The sequence below is a fragment of the Lagopus leucura genome, unplaced genomic scaffold (assembly GCF_019238085.1).
Source record: "Lagopus leucura isolate 7727_CA_CO unplaced genomic scaffold, USGS_WTPT01 Super-Scaffold_100040, whole genome shotgun sequence".
NCBI classification, from domain to species: Eukaryota; Metazoa; Chordata; class Aves; order Galliformes; family Phasianidae; genus Lagopus; species Lagopus leucura.
In genome coordinates this window covers 1,190,852-1,210,963 of record NW_024962289.1, presented here as the reverse complement: position 1 = coordinate 1,210,963, position 20,112 = coordinate 1,190,852, and the positions used below count along the sequence as shown (strand labels likewise).

At 52.9% G+C, this 20,112-nt stretch overlaps 1 protein-coding gene across 2 annotated transcripts in view; it reads right to left on the bottom strand.

Annotated features, from left to right (window-relative positions):
* MGAT5B (alpha-1,6-mannosylglycoprotein 6-beta-N-acetylglucosaminyltransferase B) overlaps window positions 1–20,112 on the bottom strand; it is a 54,706-nt gene that overhangs the window by 31,835 nt on the left and 2,759 nt on the right. Inside the window, exons 4-6 of one of the 2 annotated variants that reach the window (XM_042883996.1) lie at window positions 17,493–17,668; window positions 15,662–15,828; window positions 4,652–4,764 (exon numbers count right to left, since the gene is read on the bottom strand). In XM_042883996.1, coding sequence (XP_042739930.1) covers window positions 4,652–4,764; window positions 15,662–15,789 — 241 coding nt within the window. In that variant the 5' untranslated portion in view covers window positions 15,790–15,828; window positions 17,493–17,668. Of the gene's footprint in view, window positions 1–4,651; window positions 4,765–8,477; window positions 8,562–15,661; window positions 15,829–17,492; window positions 17,669–20,112 lie in introns of those variants that run through there. The other variant, XM_042883995.1, reaches the window with a different exon arrangement.

The window sequence follows — 20,112 nt, the reverse complement described above, 5'->3', positions numbered from 1 at the left end:
GGAAGAGCAATTTAGTCAGAGCTGTAAAGTTTTACAGCTCCACTTTAAAATCCCTTTGCAGAAGCAACGTGGGGACCTGCGCAGTGCATGCATTCATGAAATGGATGGGGACTGCTCCAAGGCCAAAGCACCCAGGGGGTTTTGGGCATGGGAGAACAGCACCGAGTCCCTTTGCTGCCACAGGGCAATGCCCATGGGGACACTGCATGCGGAGGACATGCTTTTAACCCAACACCACTTCTCCTGCTGCTTGCAGCAGCACAGCCAGCAGCACCCACACCCGCCAGCACCACTTTAACCAATAACTAATGAAGCCTCCCCGTACTCAGCAGCAAGAGCAGCGTAAGTGATTCCTGCTGCCTCGTGCAGCTGCTTTAAAGAACCCCCAGAGCATCTGAGCATCTGTTGGGAGCAGCAGGGAGCGGAGCTGGGGGGACACAAAGCCCAGGCAGAAAAGCTAAGCTGAAGGGACACGCAGGACCCACTGGGGACACATGCCACATAGCAGCCTTGCTGCCAACAGCACCCACCATGGGGAGCTGGGCAGCCACAGCCACGCTGCTCTGCGGGATGTCAGAAGGGAAAGTCTCCTGCTGCCTTTCGAGGGAGCTCTGCATAAGGAACATCTGAATGCAGGTCACGGTGCTGTGACAGCGGTGTTGTCCCTGTCACCCGGCGCTGCCTGGGCAAGACGCCGGCGCTCCAGCAGCGCATCCTGACAAGGTGCTTACAGCCACGGCACTGCTCAGCAAACAGCATCAACAACATCCAACACAACAGAAGCAGCCCTGCAGAGAATCGCGGCTCGCTCGGAATGGAGCTGGCGGTAATTACAGGCAGCTTTGCACAGCTGAACCTGCCCAGCTCCGTCCTGTGCTCTGCGGTGTGCCCTGTCATTGCTATGGGGTTACATGAGGCTTTGCAACTGGTTCTCCTGCTGTTTTCAGCATGCATTAAGGCAATGAGACAGATGCATAACTTACATGGCTTCTTGAGGGCAAAGGGAGCCATGAGCCCCCTGAACCACACAGCCATGTGTCACATCCCCAGAGGAGCAGCCCAGGCAATTACTCCCAGGGCGCTCCCCAGCCAGAGACCTGGACAGGTTGCATACAATGGTCTGGCAAAGCCACTTCAGGGTATTTTGCTGATGCCAAGCCAATCTCCTGCCAAATGAACTGCATTTCTGCCTGAAAGGGTGAAAGCAGAAGTTACCCTTCCTAAGACAGAGGTATAACACAACAGACTGCAGGATGCCAGGACAGGCACATCTGTGTTTTTCTACCTCTCAGCAGAGCCAAGCTGTCTCCTCCTGGCTGTCTTCCCCCACCTTTACCATGTGCAGAGGGTCAGGGCCACACACAGACCTTCCCCTCCTCCTCCTCTTCCTCCTCCTCCGTGCGAGCACAGCCAACTGCAGGGCAGCACAGCGCAGGTACTCCAGCTCTCTCTGATCATTAGATGCTGAGCTTGACCTTTCTGCATCTGCCATGAGAACAAATGATGCTATCTGGCCACACAAACCCAGCTGGGATGAACCACAGCAGACGGAAGGCCAGCAGAAACGGGAGCGAGAGCAAAGGGCCCCTCTGAGGGGATCATGTCAGCTCTCACATTTCTGTCTGGCCTCTTTGCTCTGCTCCTCAGGGAGCCATTGAAGGCACTGAACTAACATGAGATCCCAGCGTTTCATGGTGCTGTGACTCTGGAACAGCAAAGATGCCCTACAAAACCCTGAACAACCTTCAGCATTACCTTTTGCAGCTCAGCTCTCCCTCCTCCGCCCCCTCCATGAGAATCCCTCCTCCCAGGAGAGAGAAATCACAAACAGCAAAGGACTCAGCAGTGCTTTGCAGCCCCAGACAATCCCTTTCTCCACTCCTGTGCTCATCGATGGAAGAAATTGCTTTAAGCAGGTGAGACTCCAGGAATCAGAAAGGCACAGCACAACACAGCAAGAATTGCTCTGGGGAGAGCAGGGCAGGATTTCTGCCAGGTGATGGTCAGTGCCACTTCCAGCACAATTTGTGTCGGCTGCAGGACTTCTCCTGAGCCCTTTACCCCAATGCAACAAATCAGAGCCATCTGGCAGCCCATGACAGTAGCACTGCCATGCACCTGTGTGCATCACAACCCCACTGACCCTGCCCATGGGCTGCTCAGCATCCCATCTGTGTCCCTACACTGCAGCCCCAAGGAGACCAGACCCCCAAACATCTCTCTCCAACCCGGCATGGGGCAGCATCCTTACAGGGATGCTCTTTGTTTCCTGCTCCCCATTAAAGATCTCGGTGCTTTTCCAAGATCATTGCCCTGCCCCAAACCAGCCCCAAACCAGCACTAAAACAAATCGTGTTTGGGAGGAATAAAAATGTTTTAAATGCAAGAGAGGAGGTGTGGTGAGGGCACAGACAGCTGAATCTCTCAAGTATAAGTCTGCTCCCAGCGCATCTCCCACACAGGAGATGCCTTTTGCCAATCCAGATCTTTGCTTGTGGAACAAATTCTCCCGGTGACCACATCAAAACAAAGGAACCTCTGTCTGTGTTTATTTGGCAGCAGGATTAGGATAAAATACCATGCATTCCTCGAGGTTTTTATTTATCTTTAGGACACAAAGCATCCGCTGCATCAAATCACCGAGCAGAGAACCCATCTGAGCAACAATTTCTGGCACACACAGAGATTGGGCTGGAGAGAGTCTCCTAGGAGGAGATTCACATATAAAAATAAAATTAAAAACGGGATTAACTTCCAGGCTGTGACTTTATCCATTTCTCCTTTTCATGCTCCTGCCTTCCATCCATCTTCATTTTGGTTTTGATTGGCTGCCCGCGCGGCTCAGATGCTGAAAAAGCTCTGGGCAAGGCTGTGGCATTTCCATAAGCTGTCCTCAGAGCACAGTTTGTGTAAATGCACATCAAGCCAAGAGCAGAGTTGGGATTGCAGCACCCGAGGGTCAGGAAAAGCAAGAATAGCCCCAGTGTGGCTTTGAAACCAGCACTACAATGAATGGTCACCTCTTATCCACAGCTAACAGTTCTCCCATGTGAATTACTTGGAGGTGCTGGCAGCCCCACGTGCACCTGGTGGGATGCACGGACGTGAGGACAGCAGAGCTGCAAGGCAAGGAGGTCTGCAGGGAGAATCCCACGAGCAGAGCCCTGCTGGCCCCAAGCTGCACCTGCTGCATTAGTGAAGCAGCTCACACCCAGAGCAGATGGGAAAGGATGCTGCCAGCTTGCACTGAAAAATTAATTAGTTAATAATGAACGATGCTCAAAGGGAGCCATTAAACCCAATGCATCAACGAGCCCCTTGCTCAGACAGCACACAGAGGACCTCACACGCTCAGAGCCTGTCCCACAACACGCACATCTGAGCACACACCCAACCATGCCTCTGCACCCAGCAGTCCTGAGCCCATCCAGCTCCACATAACAGCTGGCCCTCTTCCCACAATTACTGACATTAGCAGCTAATCAGCCCGGCCAAATTAACCTGCTCCTTTGAGCTTGTCTTCAGACCAGCACCATGCACTTAACAGCAACGATAGCAACCAGTGATATTTCTTGGGTTTCCTTGGGATCCATAACACATGTTAATTAAATGCCCGTTTGTTATTCAAATTGATCTACTGAGATGTCCCAGCGCTAAGAAGCAGCGAACCCATCCGTGTTCCCCTCGCCCCATCTTACAGGTGCTCAGTGCTCCCCTGGCACAGCTCAGTGTTCCTCCATGGGACCTGAGGGGAATCGAGGTCTGCCCCAAGCAGAGCACAGCTGGAATTCTAACCCAGGCACCAGCATGTGCTTTACATGGAGATTTTCCACCTCGCCGGGCTTCAATCCCCATTTTCCCCAGTGGCATTGGTGAGGCTGGCCAACGTGAACCATCCCTCCCAATTTCTGGAGATGGGTGATCTGTTCTCATCCCCATTCCCAGGAGCCACCACCTCTCAGACAACGCCTGGCTGGGACATCACACAGCTCCACCCAAAGTCAGCCCTGTACACACCCTGAGGTCTGGGTCCTGCTTTCCTTTTGGGGTTTCTCGCTCCCCACATAGGATGAGCCCTCCTGTCCCAGGTGTTAAGACAGCAAGCAGACCAAATTTTCCCAAACAAGAGATGCAGCAGCAGCCAAATCTGCAGCAGTTCATCTGGAAGCAATAAGTCATCTGAAAATCCACCCAATGGACTAAAAAATGGATTTACTCTGAGTTTCTGAGCTTACTAACACAGCAGTACCTGCCTTAGCCAGTACTACAAACCATAGGGATTCAAGATATTAGGAAAACAAATGAGATCCAGCCCCAGGACTGTGCTGGTGAATGCAAAGACACCAAGGGCAGGAGGCAATAGACTCAGATTTGGGTTAAATAGGTGACTAGAATAAGGATGGGAAAAATTGTCCCACCAGGCATCCAGAAAGGGGACATTGGCCTTTTGCTGTCATTTTACCCCAACTTCATAGAGTTCTTTGGGGTGGACCCAGGGACTTGGGCAGGTTTCTGGGAACCTTGCCTCCTGCTGACAGCACGGTCTGTCTGTGCTCAGCTGTGCAGCAATGTATCCCCTGGGGTGGGACATTCTGCATCCCCAGCTTGGCTGGACCACGGCTGGGCTGCAAGGCCATGGAGAGGCGCTTACCTTCAGTTCGGATGGTGAAGGGCGAATCCCCCAGGCGCTTGGCTGAGAACTGCCCTCCCAGAGACGTCATTAAGAAGCACAGAGTGAAAAATCCAATGCCCAGCACAAATATCCTGCGGGGAGGAAAGCAAAGCCGTAAGGAGAGGTGCGGAACGGCTTCTTGCCCCCAACCGCAGCCTTATTGAGCGGGAGGAGCCCCGAGATGCTCCTGCCCAATCCCTGGCAGCAAAACGGCGTGTTTCACCCCAAAACACCTTCTGAAGTCGCTGTGACCTGCTTGCAGGGTCTGGGTGGGAAAGCTCAGCCAGAGCAGGCTGCAGGAAACACTCAGCAAACAATACTCGTTTTCCTTCTCAGAGAGCCCAGGGAAAAGAGAGACCTTGTACCTCCCCTTTCTCCCACAGGAGCTAAAAAAAAAAGATAAAATAAAGCCAACAATAATGATAAAAAAGAAAACAACATCTTTTTGTTCACCCCATAACCAGGCTGCTGATATTTCCATTGTGCGCGGCTTTGGGGACCTGCATGAACTCGTCCCTTTGGACAAGGAGAAGCTTGGCTCAAGGAGAACAAATGCTGCAGTCAGGGCCAGCAAGGAGAACCCAGAGCCCAGGCCAGGTGGTCCCATACCATGGCAGGCTGCTCCCTGAAGGACTGTGGAAAATCCTGCCCCTCAGAGAGCCCTCTGAACAGACGTGGCAGCCTCTTGAAGGGATAAAATTAGCTTTTGTTGAAGGGGTTTGCCTTCAACCAACCACATCTCATGGCCATGGGGGACTGATGGCCCAATCCAGGTGCTCACTGGCACTTCTGCTTCTCGGTACCTCTGGCCCAAAGGGAAACAGCCCACCAAGAACAGGATCCAGCATCTCCTGTTTCAAGGTAACAACATCATCTGCAGTGTGAAGGAGTGGCACAAAACCCAGCACTGCCATCCAGCACCACATCTGTCTTTGGAGATAACATAGCTCCCTGCCTTACAGCATTCACCTGCTGGCCCTGGCAAAGCAGCTGCTGCCCCGTGCAGCGTGTGGCATTGCTGGTCCCTGCTCCATGGCCATGGGGAGCAGAGGCCGTGGTAATGCAGCCTCTGATGTTGAATACCCCCAGCAGTGCTCCCAGTCCCCTTTGGAGACCTGCGGCCAGACATAGGGAGAGCTGATCCCTGCAAGAGAGGTAGAACTACCTAAAATCGCCATGTAAACGCTCCAGGAACTTCTTGTTTCCAAATGAGCTTCCCCCAGGGAATGGGAAGCAGTTTAACCAAGCGCTTGGCTCATCCAGACCTGCATCCCAACGGCCCATCCATGGCAGATGCTGGTGAACTCGTGGGGATCACCATGGACCTCAATCCCGCTCAATCAGACCTTGCAGATAGGTTTCCAGGGAGCTTCTGGCTCAGCTCAGGCATGGAGGTGTTTGTGGAAGTGGCTGAGCAACCCCGAAAGCAATGGGAGTCCCACAGTCTACTTAGGGTGGAGGAGATTTGGGGACCCTGTCCCCGTCCCCATTACCTTGTCCAACACCCAGCCCCATTGGGTCTTGCAAGAGCCAAAGGAGGAGAGCAAAGCCCAGCCATGAGTGAGGAGGGTTCTCCCTGGGCACAGCCCACCCACTGCCCCTTCCCAGGGCACTCACTGAAGCGTTCATCATCCAGGAGGTGGCTGCTTAAATCCTCCCAGCTGATCCCACTCTCTATTCTCACCCTGTTGACACTATCTTCATCATTACCCAAGACCTCGTTTGTGCATTTTAATTTTCATGATTATAACCTGGCAATGAGTGGTGGTTAAACTGTGGGAAGAGAGGAAGGGAAAGGCTGGGAGATCCATGCTCTGGTGTCTCGTTAGGAGACAAAATCTGCTTGATTTTGATTGGGTTACAGAGAGAGAGTAGGAAAGATGCAAGAAGAAGGATCAGATCCTAACTGAATTAATGATCCTAGGACATAAGCGGACGCAGCCCAGCTCTTCTACCTTAGCAGGTAGAAATTCCTTTGTCCAGAAAATGAATGCCATGAAGAAGGTACAATAGAGGCTCAGATCTCCCACATTGCCATCGGGTAGGCTGGGACTTCCCCAAATTAGGTCTCATTTGCTGAATGTCACAGTGCTCCAATGGCCAAATAGCATCCATCCCGCCTTTACCTGCCACCAACATCACCTCCAGTTCATCACCACGGTGCTCAAATGTGTGGGTTCTACTGCCAGGTCCCTCTGCACACCCACCCCTCCCAAACCTATGTGAAATCCATGCCCAAAACCAGCACTGTCCCAAAGCAAACAGCTGGTGCTTCCAAGACCAAAGTGAGAGCCATCCCTATGCAGCCCCACAGCCTGCTCACAGCCTCGCTTGTTCTCTCCCCTTTTCCACTTGCTGCAGGCACTTTCACAGCTCGGGGCTTTTTGCATCGCTTTGCTAAGCATGTCTGGAGTGTGATTAACATGTTTTGGTGCAAAGGGTCAGGTTTCCCGCTCGCTGTTTGCTGATGGCACCACTGCCAGGAGCCCAAACCGAGCAGGGATCTCAGTATGGATCTCTGCTGAGCAGCCAGAAACAAGCGGCCGAATTACAGGACCTGTCCCAGCTACTGCCATGGCAGCACATCTTACTGGGCTGCACTGGTTGGAGAGCACAAAACAGCCCAGGGCACACAGATGGGACCGTGCAGGTGCTGTGCTCTGCACACCAGGGTTCCTGCCCCAGGAGCCATGCCGACAGCGCTGGGTATGGGGGTGCAGGGGTGCTCAGCCGATCCCTTCCACCTGGGGACTTCAAACTCACCTGGGAATGAATACAGCCGCTGCTAAAGGGCTGCACGCGTCCTTCCCACCTCTTATGGTTGCATGCTCACAGCCCCGAAGCTCTACCCCTTTCCCCGCTCTGACCCTGAGCTCAGAGGTACGGGGACCCCCCCTCAACCCCCTGCCACGACCTTGGCCGTGTCCCAACGGCTCCCCAGGGTGCTGCCGCGGGATCCGGCCCCGAGAAGGGCTCTGGGCAGGCTGTGCAGAGCCATACATCTCCAAACACGAGCGCAAGCAAACGGCACAAACGCAGCCCCGTCCCCACAACCTGCTGCCGAACAAAAAAGGCAGCGGTCAGATGGCTCTGACGATCCCGGGCTCGCCCTGCAGCACACTGTGCACCCCCCCACTCTATCCCCCTCCCCCCCACCACACACACACAGCTTCCCCTCCCACGGTCTTTTCGATCCTTTTCCCTTAGAAAAAGCCCGAGCAATTACCGGTGCCTCCCATGCGGCTCAGGTCTAGGAGCAACAAAGCGCATCTCCGGTGCGATAGAGATGGAGAGCAAGGGGTGGAGGGGGAGAGCCAAGGCACGGAGGCATCAAATGGAAAATAATAATAATATAATAAATCTAAAATAAAAGCAATAAGAGAACCGAGCCGTGCTGGCATGGCTTGCAGCCCCAGCGCTGCCTCCGGCTCAGGTGTGGGATTCCACATCCCCAGCGACACCCGTGGATTTAATCCGGAGGAAGCGACTCCCTCGCGAGTATCCACATCGGTGAGGAAGGTGAGCAGAGCCGCACGCAGCCCTGTAAGGAACCTCTGGAAGGTATCGCGGTGACGGGCAGCCAGCGCTGACCTGCCGGCAAACTTGTTTGGGCTCCCGATATCTCCATCTGGAGCCAACCCGTATGCAAGACAAAATAAAAATAAGAATCAAAATAATAATAATTAATTTTTAAATAATAATAATAATTTAAAAAAAACAAAAACAAACAAAAACCCGCTTTCTATCCCGGAAGGATAAGCAAGGTGTGGAAGAAACAAAGAAGAGAATAAAACCCCAACTTTACCTAAAGGGTCTCAAGGTGACGAGACATCTCCTGACCATTATCTTGCCATCCGCGTTGACTGTGATCATCGTTCAAAGTTGCGGGGCCAGCGGGGATGGGGGCGGCCCCCGCAACCCCCCCCCCCCCCCCACCCGGCGCCGCGGCAGCGAGCGGGGCTCAGCGGGGCCGCATGGCGCGGTGCGGGGCGCGGAGCATCCGCCACCACCGTCCCCCCACCCCCCCCCCCCCCCCCAGGCTCCCGCCCTACCCGCTGCCCATCCCGGGGCCGCTCCGTTCCGCGCAGCCCCGCGGGCAGCTCCGCGCTCCGCCCCGGTGCCGCTCCGCCCAGAGCCGCGCAAGGTGCGCGGGCACGGCGTGCCATCTAGCGGCTGTTCGGATGGGTTTCGGGGGAAAAGGGAGGGGGGAGGATATTTATTTATGTATTTATTTATACATTATTTGTTCTTCAACGTCTCAGCCCGAATTTAGGTGGCACTGTGGTTTGTGGCAGGCGGTGGACGGGGTGGTCGTGGAGTGCGGATGCTTCCTTGTGGAAGGATCCGCGTCCCTCCAGGTGCCAGACAGCAGCCCCAGGGTTGGGGAGCACAGCGGTGCAGGCAGCAGCATCACCCCGCAGCCAGGGTGGAGCTGGGTGCTGGCTGATTTCGGGGTTACAAGGAGCCAGGTGAGCCCCATTCCTGAGGAAGAGGGCTGCCTGCGGTCGTGCATCATAGCATCATCCTGGGGCTGTGCTGCCCCATCGAGATGTTTTCATCCTGGGGGCTCACAGTGATATCCCACAATGCAGCTCCCAGCCTCCCCGTGCAGCCCCGGGCCGAGGCAGGGCAGCTTCCTGCACAGACAAAGAAAGGCCGTGGGAGCTGAGGTGGGAGAAACGACTGCTGAGCTCAGCAAAGGTCCTCCCAGCTCATGCAGCGGGGAGGGGACAAAGGTGACAAGCACAAAAAGCACTTGGGGATTAAGGGATGCACACAGAGCCTGTGGGTGCCTCTCTCCAGCACCCAGCAGCACGGACCCAGGGCACTGATTCCTGCACCAGGGGTGACGATTTCATCCTACCTGATGACCCACATTGGGGCTGATTTAAGTCAGCAGTGCTCCAGGTAGCAAATGCTGCAACAGCACCAGGCACAGAGAGCTCACAGACAGAAGACAGCTGGAAATTCTCCATGAAACAGCACTTTTCTGCTGAGGAGAAGTGAGGAGAGAGAGAGAGAAAAAAAACCCAAACCAACAGCCACCCAAGCTTGCTTGGCAGAGTGTTGTAAATACAAAAGGATTTTTTGTGCTCATCCACGCTTTTTTTGTGGATAGGGAAAGAGCCACGCTTGTGCTGAGCAGGGTGATGCTGGGCTGAGGCAGGTGGACAGAGGGATGTGATGCATATTTGCAGAAAGAGAGGATCGGGGCAGCAGACAGCTCTGCCAAGGGAAAGTCAGCCCTGGGCAGCTCTGCAACACCCAAACAATGACACCCCAAAGCCATTCCCGTGGGCATCCCGTGGGAACAGATGCTGCAGCTCTGGTTGGGTGCACAAATATTTGTAATTGAGTTGGGTGCACCTTGTCTTCTCTTAAACTGGCGAAGCATCTGGTTTTCCTAACCTGGCCTTAGGGAAAGGAGGGAAGGAGTGGAGCAATAAGGACACCAGGGGGTCCTGCTGCCCCATCTCCTTTTCCACCCCCACCATCCTCCAGCAGGAGGCTTTTGCTTCTAATCCGAGCTGTGAAAACACTTGGCAAACCCACATCATTCCCAATCAGCACGAGAGTGCTGCTCCAGCAGGGCCCTCAGCTCAGAGCCCAGCTCAGCATGTCGGCACTGGAAGCCTTCCTAATGCCCATAAAAGCACAACATGAAGTAGTCAGTGGAGCAGCCAAATCAGTGCCTCCTGTGTGCCAGGAGCGGCTGCGAGGAAAGCAGCATCCCACCCCAAAGGTGCAGAGCAGGGGACTGCAGGTGAAGCAGAATGAAATGCAGGAGTCTGGTCCTGCAATCCCTGAGTACCGAGCTTTTATTCTGGCTCCAGCCAGCACATGAAGTGGCAGCTGCCCATTACCCTGCGCAGGAGCATGGAGGTGTTGGTGATGTTGTATCAACCCCATTAACAACGTGCAAAACCCCATCAGTGCAGTGATTAGCGGGGAACCCCGACCTGCAGGTGCAGTGGGAGGGCACAGAGCCTGCTGCTCTGCTTGTGCAGACGTGCCTCACCCTGCAGGGCATTGAGCAAGGCCTGGAGAACCGCTCAGGCAGGAGGAAAGGCATTGCCCACACACAGCACAGCAGGGCGCAAGGGGGAAACTGCATTTACAACAGTGTCCAGGGAACACAAAGCCCATTCAGCTCAAGGGAGCATGCAAATCTTGCAGTTGAAAACCTGTTTGGCTTCAGACGAACAAACCGCGCTCCTCCAAGAGCCCTTTGGATGTGCCACAGCCCAGCCAGAGCCACCCCTGCTGGTGCAGGATGTGTCTCCATGGTGGGAATGTGGCACCTTCATTCCTGAGGAGCAGCACAGCAGCAGCCTGTCCCTTCCCCCTGCTGCTGCCTGAAACAAAAGCTTAATTAACTACAGCCTGCTGTCTGCTTGGAGTGATAAATCTAAAACCCAAGAAGGGTAATAATGCAGTGAATCATCTATGGAAGCTGAGAAACAATGGCCCCCAAAAATCAATATGCTGAAGTTCTATGTACACATACACGTGTATGTTTGTTATTATTGTGAATCATATGGATTGGGCAGCAGCAGGGAAAAGAGAGGACCAATTCAGCAGCCATGGACTTTCTGCTCCAGCCCTGCACCCTCCAAAAGGTTGCCCAGAGAGGCGGTGGTGCCCCATCCCTGCAGACAGCCAAGGGCAGGGATGTGAGCACTGATGGAGCTGTGGGTGTCCCTCCTCAGGGCAGGGGTGGCACCAGATGGCCTTTAGGGTCCCTTCCAGCTCCAGCCATTCCATGATTCTATGATTCAGTACCACCAAGCCCCAGGGCTCGGCCCTGCCCACATTTCTTCTCGCCAGGCCATTGGGTCTTCGTGAAAAAAGAATGATTGCATTGGAAGAGGATCACAGCGAGCCACCAAGCAGTAATAGATGGTGACAAGCCACTTGTCTCAAGTTCTCCCCATGCACAATTTTGCCCTTGAGATAGGGAATATAATTTGATTGCAGGAGCTGCTGTGCCCAAACGCTCTGGCTGATAAGATCACTTACAACCGTAACTCCTCCATCCCCCTCAAGCTGTGGCTGGGGATAAAGGCCCTCCTCATTGGTCTCTAACAACTCCACTCCCTCTCTGGCTCAGCCTCAATTACTGCACTGTGCCTCTGTCCTGAGGGAAGGCTGAGGATGGGGAAAACACAGCTCCTGGGAAGCCTGAGGCCCCACTGCACGCCCAGGTCCCAAAGCTGCTAAAAGAATGAGAGTCAGGAAGGGATTCTGCCAACAGAACATCCACCCAGCACCCAAGTGGGGACACACAGCCTGGTCAGCACAAAGCACAGCATCCCACAGCTCCCATCAGCTCGAGGTAACCTCAGCATTGGGAATTTGGAATGCTCCCACCCTTGCCAGCCCATCAGCACAGTCCTTCCTTTCCATTAGCTGCTAATGCACTCAAAGCTCAGGAAAACAGAGCAGAGGATCGCTCCTTAGATCCCCATAGGATTATGTGCTTTGAGAGCGGAAGAGAAGCTGAATTTCTCTTATTCCTCTTGGAGAAGGGAATCAGTGTATTTTTCTTATGGTGTTACTGACAAACAGCGCTGACTTTGGCTTAACCAAGGGAAAAAATAAAAACAAAAGGTGAAAGGAAGGTCCCCACCAGCAGCCACTTCCTGACTGCTCTGCTGCAAAGGAAGATTGCCCAGAGGAAACAAAAGCAGCAATTGCAAATTAGAGAGGGAGGTGTGCAGTGGAGCTTCAATGTGCTCCCACATCTCTGCAGAGCACTGCTGGAGCCACGTTCCCCCCTGAGACAGCCAGCAGGGACACCTCACAGCAATGGTAGCTCTGGGCAGACTCTAGCAAGAGGTGCATGAAGGGGGGGAAAACACTGAGCCCCATCCCCAGGGGATGAAGGCATCCTCCTTTGGGTGAGCTTGCTTGAGGCTTAGCCCACAAGTCAGAGCCACATATCTCCATTCCCCATCTCACAAACCATCCCACACCCTGATTTCTCTCTCCTAATGAAGCCCCAGCAGGGCCAGGCTCCAAGCAGGGCTCTCTGCTCTCCCGTTTTAGAAGCAAGAGGCAGAAGAGCCCAATTTGTGCTGGGGCCGCTGGGTGCCCTCACTGCAGCACACCCTGCACTCCTGCTGCATTTCCCCCTGCAAACCCCCACAGCCCTGAGCCCTCCTGCACCCCAGGGGCTGTGCAGAGAAATGGCCATTCAGAGCAATGGGGAGCTCCATCCCCACCAAAGGGCATCCAGAATCACCCAGCAAATCATCCGCTGACCAGTCTGGATCATGAAGCAGCAGTGAGGAACCCCAAGTTACGGGCTGGCATCACACAGTGATGAAAACAAACATATAAACCCTCAGACACCAAAACCTGCATGAAGAAGAATGTTCCCTTCTCACGTAAAACGAGCGGAGATCATTCTAGATTTTTATGATGACGATTTTAGAAGGGAAATAAGCATATTTCAATCCAGTCAAGAGTGAAATTGAGTTTAACAACAAAGCAATTCCTATTAGTAGAGACCCAAGGGAAAAAAATAAAATACAATTCAGATGAATAGAAAACTCAGAGAAAGAAATGCACCAGACAACGTGAAACTGGGAGCTCCAAGCAGCTTTGCCTTGCTGCTGACCACCAAAGCTCACAACGATCTGCCCCATTGCTCTGCTCTCTGCGCTTGGCCATGCCATGCAGAAGGGCTTTGTGCTGCTTTGCTCCTCACGTTGAGTCTTCCTCCTGTTGCACAGGATGTAGGGTTAAAAACTGGAAACGTGAACGGCCATAAAGTATCAAATCTGGGAGCGATTACGCTGCCCTAAATCTTTATAGGCTTTAAAGATTAACTCCAACAGGCAGCTCTGCTTCTTTCTCTTCGGCAGGACGTTAATATGGAGATAAATCAATATTGATCACAGCGTATATGATTAAGTGGAATTTTTTGGACCATTTCCTTTCATTTTGCTTTCTTTCCGTTGCTCATTTCCTACAGACAAGCCGATGGCATTGAGCTGCTGCAGGTGTCAGCACTGGGGTCAGCAGGTATGGCGTCACAGAGCCTACAGGCAACGCAGTGTCCCAGTGAAAAGCAGTCCCAACCCCTTTGAAGCCAACAGGGGGCTCCTGAAGGCTGGGCAGGAAGGAGCTGAGGCAGCAGCTCCCGCAGCATCCACGAGGATTGATGAACACCCAACAGGAGCAGCAGCCAGCCCTCGATTCGGCCCCAACACCTGCAATGAGACTCTCGCAATTACTGCTTTGTCTCCTTGATACTGGTAAATAATTCAGGCAAACTCCTCTTTTTCACTTTTGTTTTCATTTTAATTAATCCACATAGAATTTGGCCCTCCGAACATAATCACAGCAGCGCAGGAACAGCAGGTAGAGAATCTCATTACCCAGCTTACCAGCCAGATCCTGCAACCATTATTAATAGAGACTTCACCGCGTGGGGAATTAATAAAACCTGACGGTGAGGGGGAGGGAATGCTTCTCCTGAAGCACGTCACCCTCTGCCTTGTCCCAGGGAGAAGGCAATGCTGGGGATGCTGTGCTCCATGGGGCTCCATCATGCTCTCAACAGCACCTTCTGGGGTCTCCATTCCCTCCAAGCCCAGCGGTGCCATCTTGCCACGGCTGCCATCACCATGCATGGGCTGGGGAAAGCCTCAAGAGCCTAGGTAAGGAGAAATCAGGAGGGACATCCCTACGTGTCAGTGGGATGCAGCACGCGTCCTCGTGGCACAACATCCATCCCTACCCTTCAGCACACCAAGGAACTGTCAGCACTGCTCTGGTGGCTTTGCAGAGGTAATGGCACCCCAAGGTCATAACCCACGAGTGACACAATAGGATCAGCCCCATGCCCACAACTCAGTGCTCAACTCCTGCTCCTGAACGGAGGTGCATAGAATCATTAATGGGCAGAAAAGACCTCAAGGTCATCTAATCCAACCATCAGCACTCTCTGGACACAAATATGCAGGGACCTACACAAAAGCAACTGTTGGTGGCACCTGGAGGAAGAAGTATGGCATCAGGACTTCTTCCCAGACACCCTGTTGCTGCTGCGCTGGATCAGAGAGGACAATCCAATGAATATTCCCAGAGACGCCCAAGAAATGAGCAACTGGCCTGGGGAAAATGCCCCTGGTCCCATACTGGGCACTGCAGAGAAGCCCTGGGAGAACCAGCATGCTCAGGTCTCGGTTTCTGCAGGACTATCAGGACTCCAATCAGGCTCCCAGGTGTTGTAGAAGGAAGACAGGTGACCCCCAACCCTGTTTTAGAAAACGGTGCCACCAATCCCCTCTCCTAGCAATCCCCAGATTCACTTCAGCTCTGGGCTTTTTTGCCTTCATCAGCCACGCTTAGGCAAACAGCAGTACATCAATAAGCAGCTCTAATTAGAGGTGCTAATAGCGCTGGGAGCTTGGGGAAGGAGCAGCAAGGCGGGAGGGAGAACGATTTGCAGGCTGAGGAGGAGCAGGAGATGCAGCACACCAAGGATTTGCCTGTTCTAAATGCAGGGAGATACTCACGCCCAGCATGGAGACAACCGAGCTGCAGGAGCCCACGTGAAACTGCCGAGGAAAGATCCCCCGTGCTGACTATCTTGAATTATTTATGCAAATGTTATTATGCATTCATACTTTATGGAAGCCTTGCAAAGCTGTGATCCTGCTTGTTCACAACTCCTTTCCAGAAAGATCTTGAGCTGTAAGAGTGGGGGCACAAAGGGTGCAGGTTGCACTTCAGGGACCTCGCCTCCATGCAGCATGGAGCAGCAGTGGAATGGCAAGGCTCCTGGGGTGTCTGACCCTACAAAACCAGGCTGCACGGCCACATGCAGGGAGCTACATATGGCATGGGTCCTGCAGCACCATCCCCTCTGCCCAGCACAGTGATGCCAAGCAGAGCAAGAGGACAAGAGTCCCTCTGCACCATGCAACTTCCCAGCACCACATTCTGATTTTGGGGCAGCAGAGGCAGCACCCTCACCTGCTGCAGTCTCCATCCCTGTATCCCTGGAAACTGGAGCTGGAAGGAGGTAGCATGGCTCCCTTTGCAAGAAGGGGGAAGAGGAGCAGTATGGCTTCCTGATCCAAGGATGGAGATGGCTCCTCCATCACTCCATGCGTAGCGCTCCTCCCGGGAGATCACTGGGGCTGTTGGGGATAAAGAGGAATGAAAGGAATAGTTGGGAAGGTGCTCAGGCTGTGCAGAAGGAGGATATGTGCTGCTGGCCAGCAGAGCAGGTGTACAGGCAAGGACACTGGACCTTGCAACCCATGGGGTCACCCCACACCCCAAGAGGGCCACCAGCACTGCCTCCCCGCTGCCACACTCCGGTCTGAGTTTTTATTTCTTTACCTTTGGAGGCATGCCAGGAAAGGCTCACCCAGGCCAGGCTATCTGTGCCTCTGGTTATTGCATATGTTTTAATTACAGAGCCTTGCCAAGAACAGAGGCCAGAAACTCGAGCTCCAGTGATGCGCAGCGGGGCAATGGAGACACACAGGCTGAGCCATGCTTTGTTGTGCTGCTCAGTGCCTCTTTTATCAGTCACCAACTACACAGGCACAGTGAGCCCACCAGCTCCGGGCAGGGAACGAGCAATACCCCTCGTGGGCTGGCATTCATCAGGCTTAGCCCTAAAGGATAGGGCAGCATCACGCAGGTTGGGGATGAAAAGGCAAGCATCAGCTTGGGAACTCAGCACCAGGCTTCCTCTGGGAGCTTGCATCACTATCAGTTAGCACTGCACTGGTGATTTATTAGGAGAGCTGCTGACTGCGACAGCTGCGAGCCGTAAGGCTGTAGGAGCAGCATCTGCTCCAGCAGGGAGGAGTTGAGGTGATTTATGGGGGGAAAGCTGTTACTTCAGCACAGGGCACGACCCTTCTGGGCATGAGTTCCCCCGGCTGAGAGCTGCCACCGAGCATGAAGGGTGATGAGCAGCGCTTAGGAGCGGAGCACCTTTCTCAGCCAGGACGTGATGCCCAGTGCTGGGACTGTCACCTCTGCACGCAGCCACCGAGCCCCAAGGGCTGGCAGGCAATCCCTGGGCTTCTGCAGGACACAGAGCAACACCTGAATGCTACAGCAGGATGTTCAGAAAGCGCCTTTGATTAAGGGCTGCAAGGATGCTGCCCACACACTGGGAAACCTGAGCAGCCTCCTGTCCCAGCCCCACAGCTACACGTAGGGCTGCTCCACAGGAACAGGGCTCCTCCAAGCAGAAAAAAAATGAGTCTTTTTCAATGTCTTTTAAGGACACAGTGCCTTCTTTAAAATTACTTCTTGTTTTTTTTTTTTGTCTGGAGCCCAATGTGTGGCACCCAAACGCAAGGAGGGGGGATAAAACTGCAGGTCTATTAAAAATGATGAAAGACACCTTGACAGTGTCCCTTTAATGTAATTAAAAGCCTATTTAAAGGCATGCCAAATGTTTACTAATTAAACGAGCGCTTCATTCTGTAGACATAATTAAAAAAAAAAACATAATTGTGATACTTTTAACCAATCCAGGGCTTTTAAAGAAATAATTACTTGGCCAAAATGAGCTGCTAAATTAAACCATCCTTTACCTGCTGTTACTTTTCTTCTTTTCATAGAATCGTTAAGGTTGGAAAAGAGCTCCAAGATCATCCAGACCAACCGTTCTCCTACCACCAGCACTGCCTACAGCCTTTGAACTCATCACAGCACCTGGACACCTCTGGGATGGTGACTCCAGCACCACCTCCCTGGGCAGCATGTGCCAGTGCACAACATGGCTCTGCGTGGCTTTTTCTAGAGCACAATGCCACTTATCCAAGCTGACACCAACCCAAACCAAACGGTGGTGAAGGCACGGCGGTGGCTGAGCATCTGCAGGCTCCTCGTTGTCAGCTCACAGGGCCCTCTGCTGGCAGATGGAGAGTCTGATGGCATGTGTTGATAATGGATTAGGATGCTCATCTTTGATCTTGACTTTCTCCTCGTTAGCTGATTTCTGGAGGGCTGCTGCGGGGAGGTGTTACGAGAGATTTATTAACAAGATGAACTGCAACACTGGGAAAAGCTGCTTCTGCAAAATGCATGTATAGATATAAATCCACCCCCTGCCTGAATGCACTCAGCACCTTTCCCCCACAGGAAGCTCGAGCAGATTTGCCCACTTCATCTCTTTGGACTGATGGAATTTCATTGGTGCAGCCATCCAACGGTGTCTGAAATGCATTAATGTGCCAACAGGGGCAAATGTAAGCGAAAGCGAGGCACCCAGGGCAGAAGGAGCTGCAGCTAGGAGGGAGTCCCAAAGCACAGGACATGCTGCACCTCCAAAAGGAGCCCAGTAAGGCCAGGGATTATTCTAGTGCCCATGAATTTTTAGGAAGCTGTCTGAAAGGCCAGCATCTCTCCTCAGGAGCTGGGATAGAGGCACAAAGGCACAGAGCTGAGCTCCATGCACTGCATCTCCTCTGCCCCTGTGCATGGCACAAGGTAATGCTGCAGGAGTGAGTGATGCTGCAGGGTGACAGCCTGAGCCCATCTTTCAGGCCCACACCGTCAGGATCCTCCCAAGGAAAAGCTTTTCTCAACAGCTCAAAGCACCACATCTGAAACAATCAAGAGCCTGCTGCATATTTAATCTCATGCTTCACTACAGGCCGCATAAATTGGCTTTCCTCTTAATCAACAGCAGCACACAGCATCACTGTGCCAGGCCCTTTCTGCTCTCAGGGCTGTCACATGAGCTGCCCTCTGAGGTGCGGACCCACAACCTATTCTCCTCCATCCACCAGCATGTGGGGCATTTGCAAAAACAAGGCCCCACGTCGAGGGAGGACAGCACTGGGGGCAGCTCCTGTGCCTGCCTGCAGACCTGAGGATGATCAATGGCTCAGCATCCGAGCAGCAATTCATCTCAGCTGGCTGTGTGCTGCCTCAGAGCTGGGATGCAACACAGCCACCGCTTAGCCCGGCCAATTTCCTGTGCTGATGTTTCACCCACGGCCCCAGCAGGAGAGACTCATTAATTACAGAGGCTGGAATTGTCTTGCTGCTAGATAAGGGGGGAGGCAAACACCGGTCAGTAGCCATACAGGCCTGGCAGTGCAATATCCTGGCAGAAAACATGGCTACCAAGTGGCCCTGGGGGGGCACAGCAGGGCAGTGGCACACACACCCCCCACCTCACTGCTCAGAGCCTTGCAGCCCAGTCCTCAGCTCTACAGAAGTTGCTACAGAGAAGGACAAAAAAAAGCAATCAGTAATAATGAAACATTGTCAGCTCCCAGTCCAAACTTCTTTTTTGTTTAAACACATCTCAAGAACCTGCTGGCAGGTAACCTCAACTTGCAAGGCAGGCTGCTGGACAAAGAGCTGAGCTGCATGGAATTGAAAGGCAGTTGCTGGCAGTGAGGAGCACAAAAAGGCACCTCCCAGGGCACGCAGGGAAGCACTGGACATCCCAGAGAGGAATACATTGTTTGGGTATGAGCTCTGAGATGGCAGCACTGGAGATGTGCACACCAGACAGGCTGGGAGCAATGACTCCAGCAGCAGCTCCACATAGGATGCCATTACCACAGGTACATAACTTTACTTTGTTGAAGTTTACTAGGAAGGGGTTTATTGACAGCAGAAAATCAAGTATTTCACAGCAATGCTTTGTGGTAGAAAGCACTGAACACTCTCTACATCTAAGTACTATTGACATTTTAAGTCTTTAATTCCACCAGAGACAAAACAACTTTGTTTCAGAGTTCATTGATGATCCAAGAACACCATCATTCTTACTGAACACATCCTCTCATTAGAATATTGACCATCAAACTGCACCTCCAGCTGCTTGGAACATAGGGTGCTCCAATGCAGCCTAAGCCTGCAAGGTAAGTAGGTGCTCACAAGCATCACAGTGCTCTCTTCAGTTGCTGGCCCCTAAAGCCCAGCAAACCCCTCCATCAATGACAGCACGACATGACTCTCCCTCACCTCATTTTGTTACCCACAAATGCTTTGAGCATGATGCTCCCAGGGCTGCAGGCTTCAGGTCCCCATCCCTCTGTTTGTTTACTGCAGTAGCAAATACTACATAAGTACTATTTTTATTGCCAAGCAAACTTTTGAGTCCAATCGCTTTCTGCATGAAATGAAGCTCAGTGTGCATAATGCCCTCTCCTTCCCCTGCAGTCATTTTTTGTGCATGTATCAAATCACAGCAGCGCAGCCACACACCGACTGCTGAGCACCCGCAGGGCACCCAGCCCTGTCCTCTGCCACCGACTGGCACAGGGCAGTGCCTCGCCAACACATCTGAGAATTTGCAGAATTAGGCTCTTATAAAGTATAATCATTATAATTACACATAAATGTCACTGAGCTCTGCCTGTGATTGCAGCTCGATTTCGCTCCGCATTGAGGTAAGGGCGGCATGTGAATGTGAGCACTGCAACGTTTGAAGT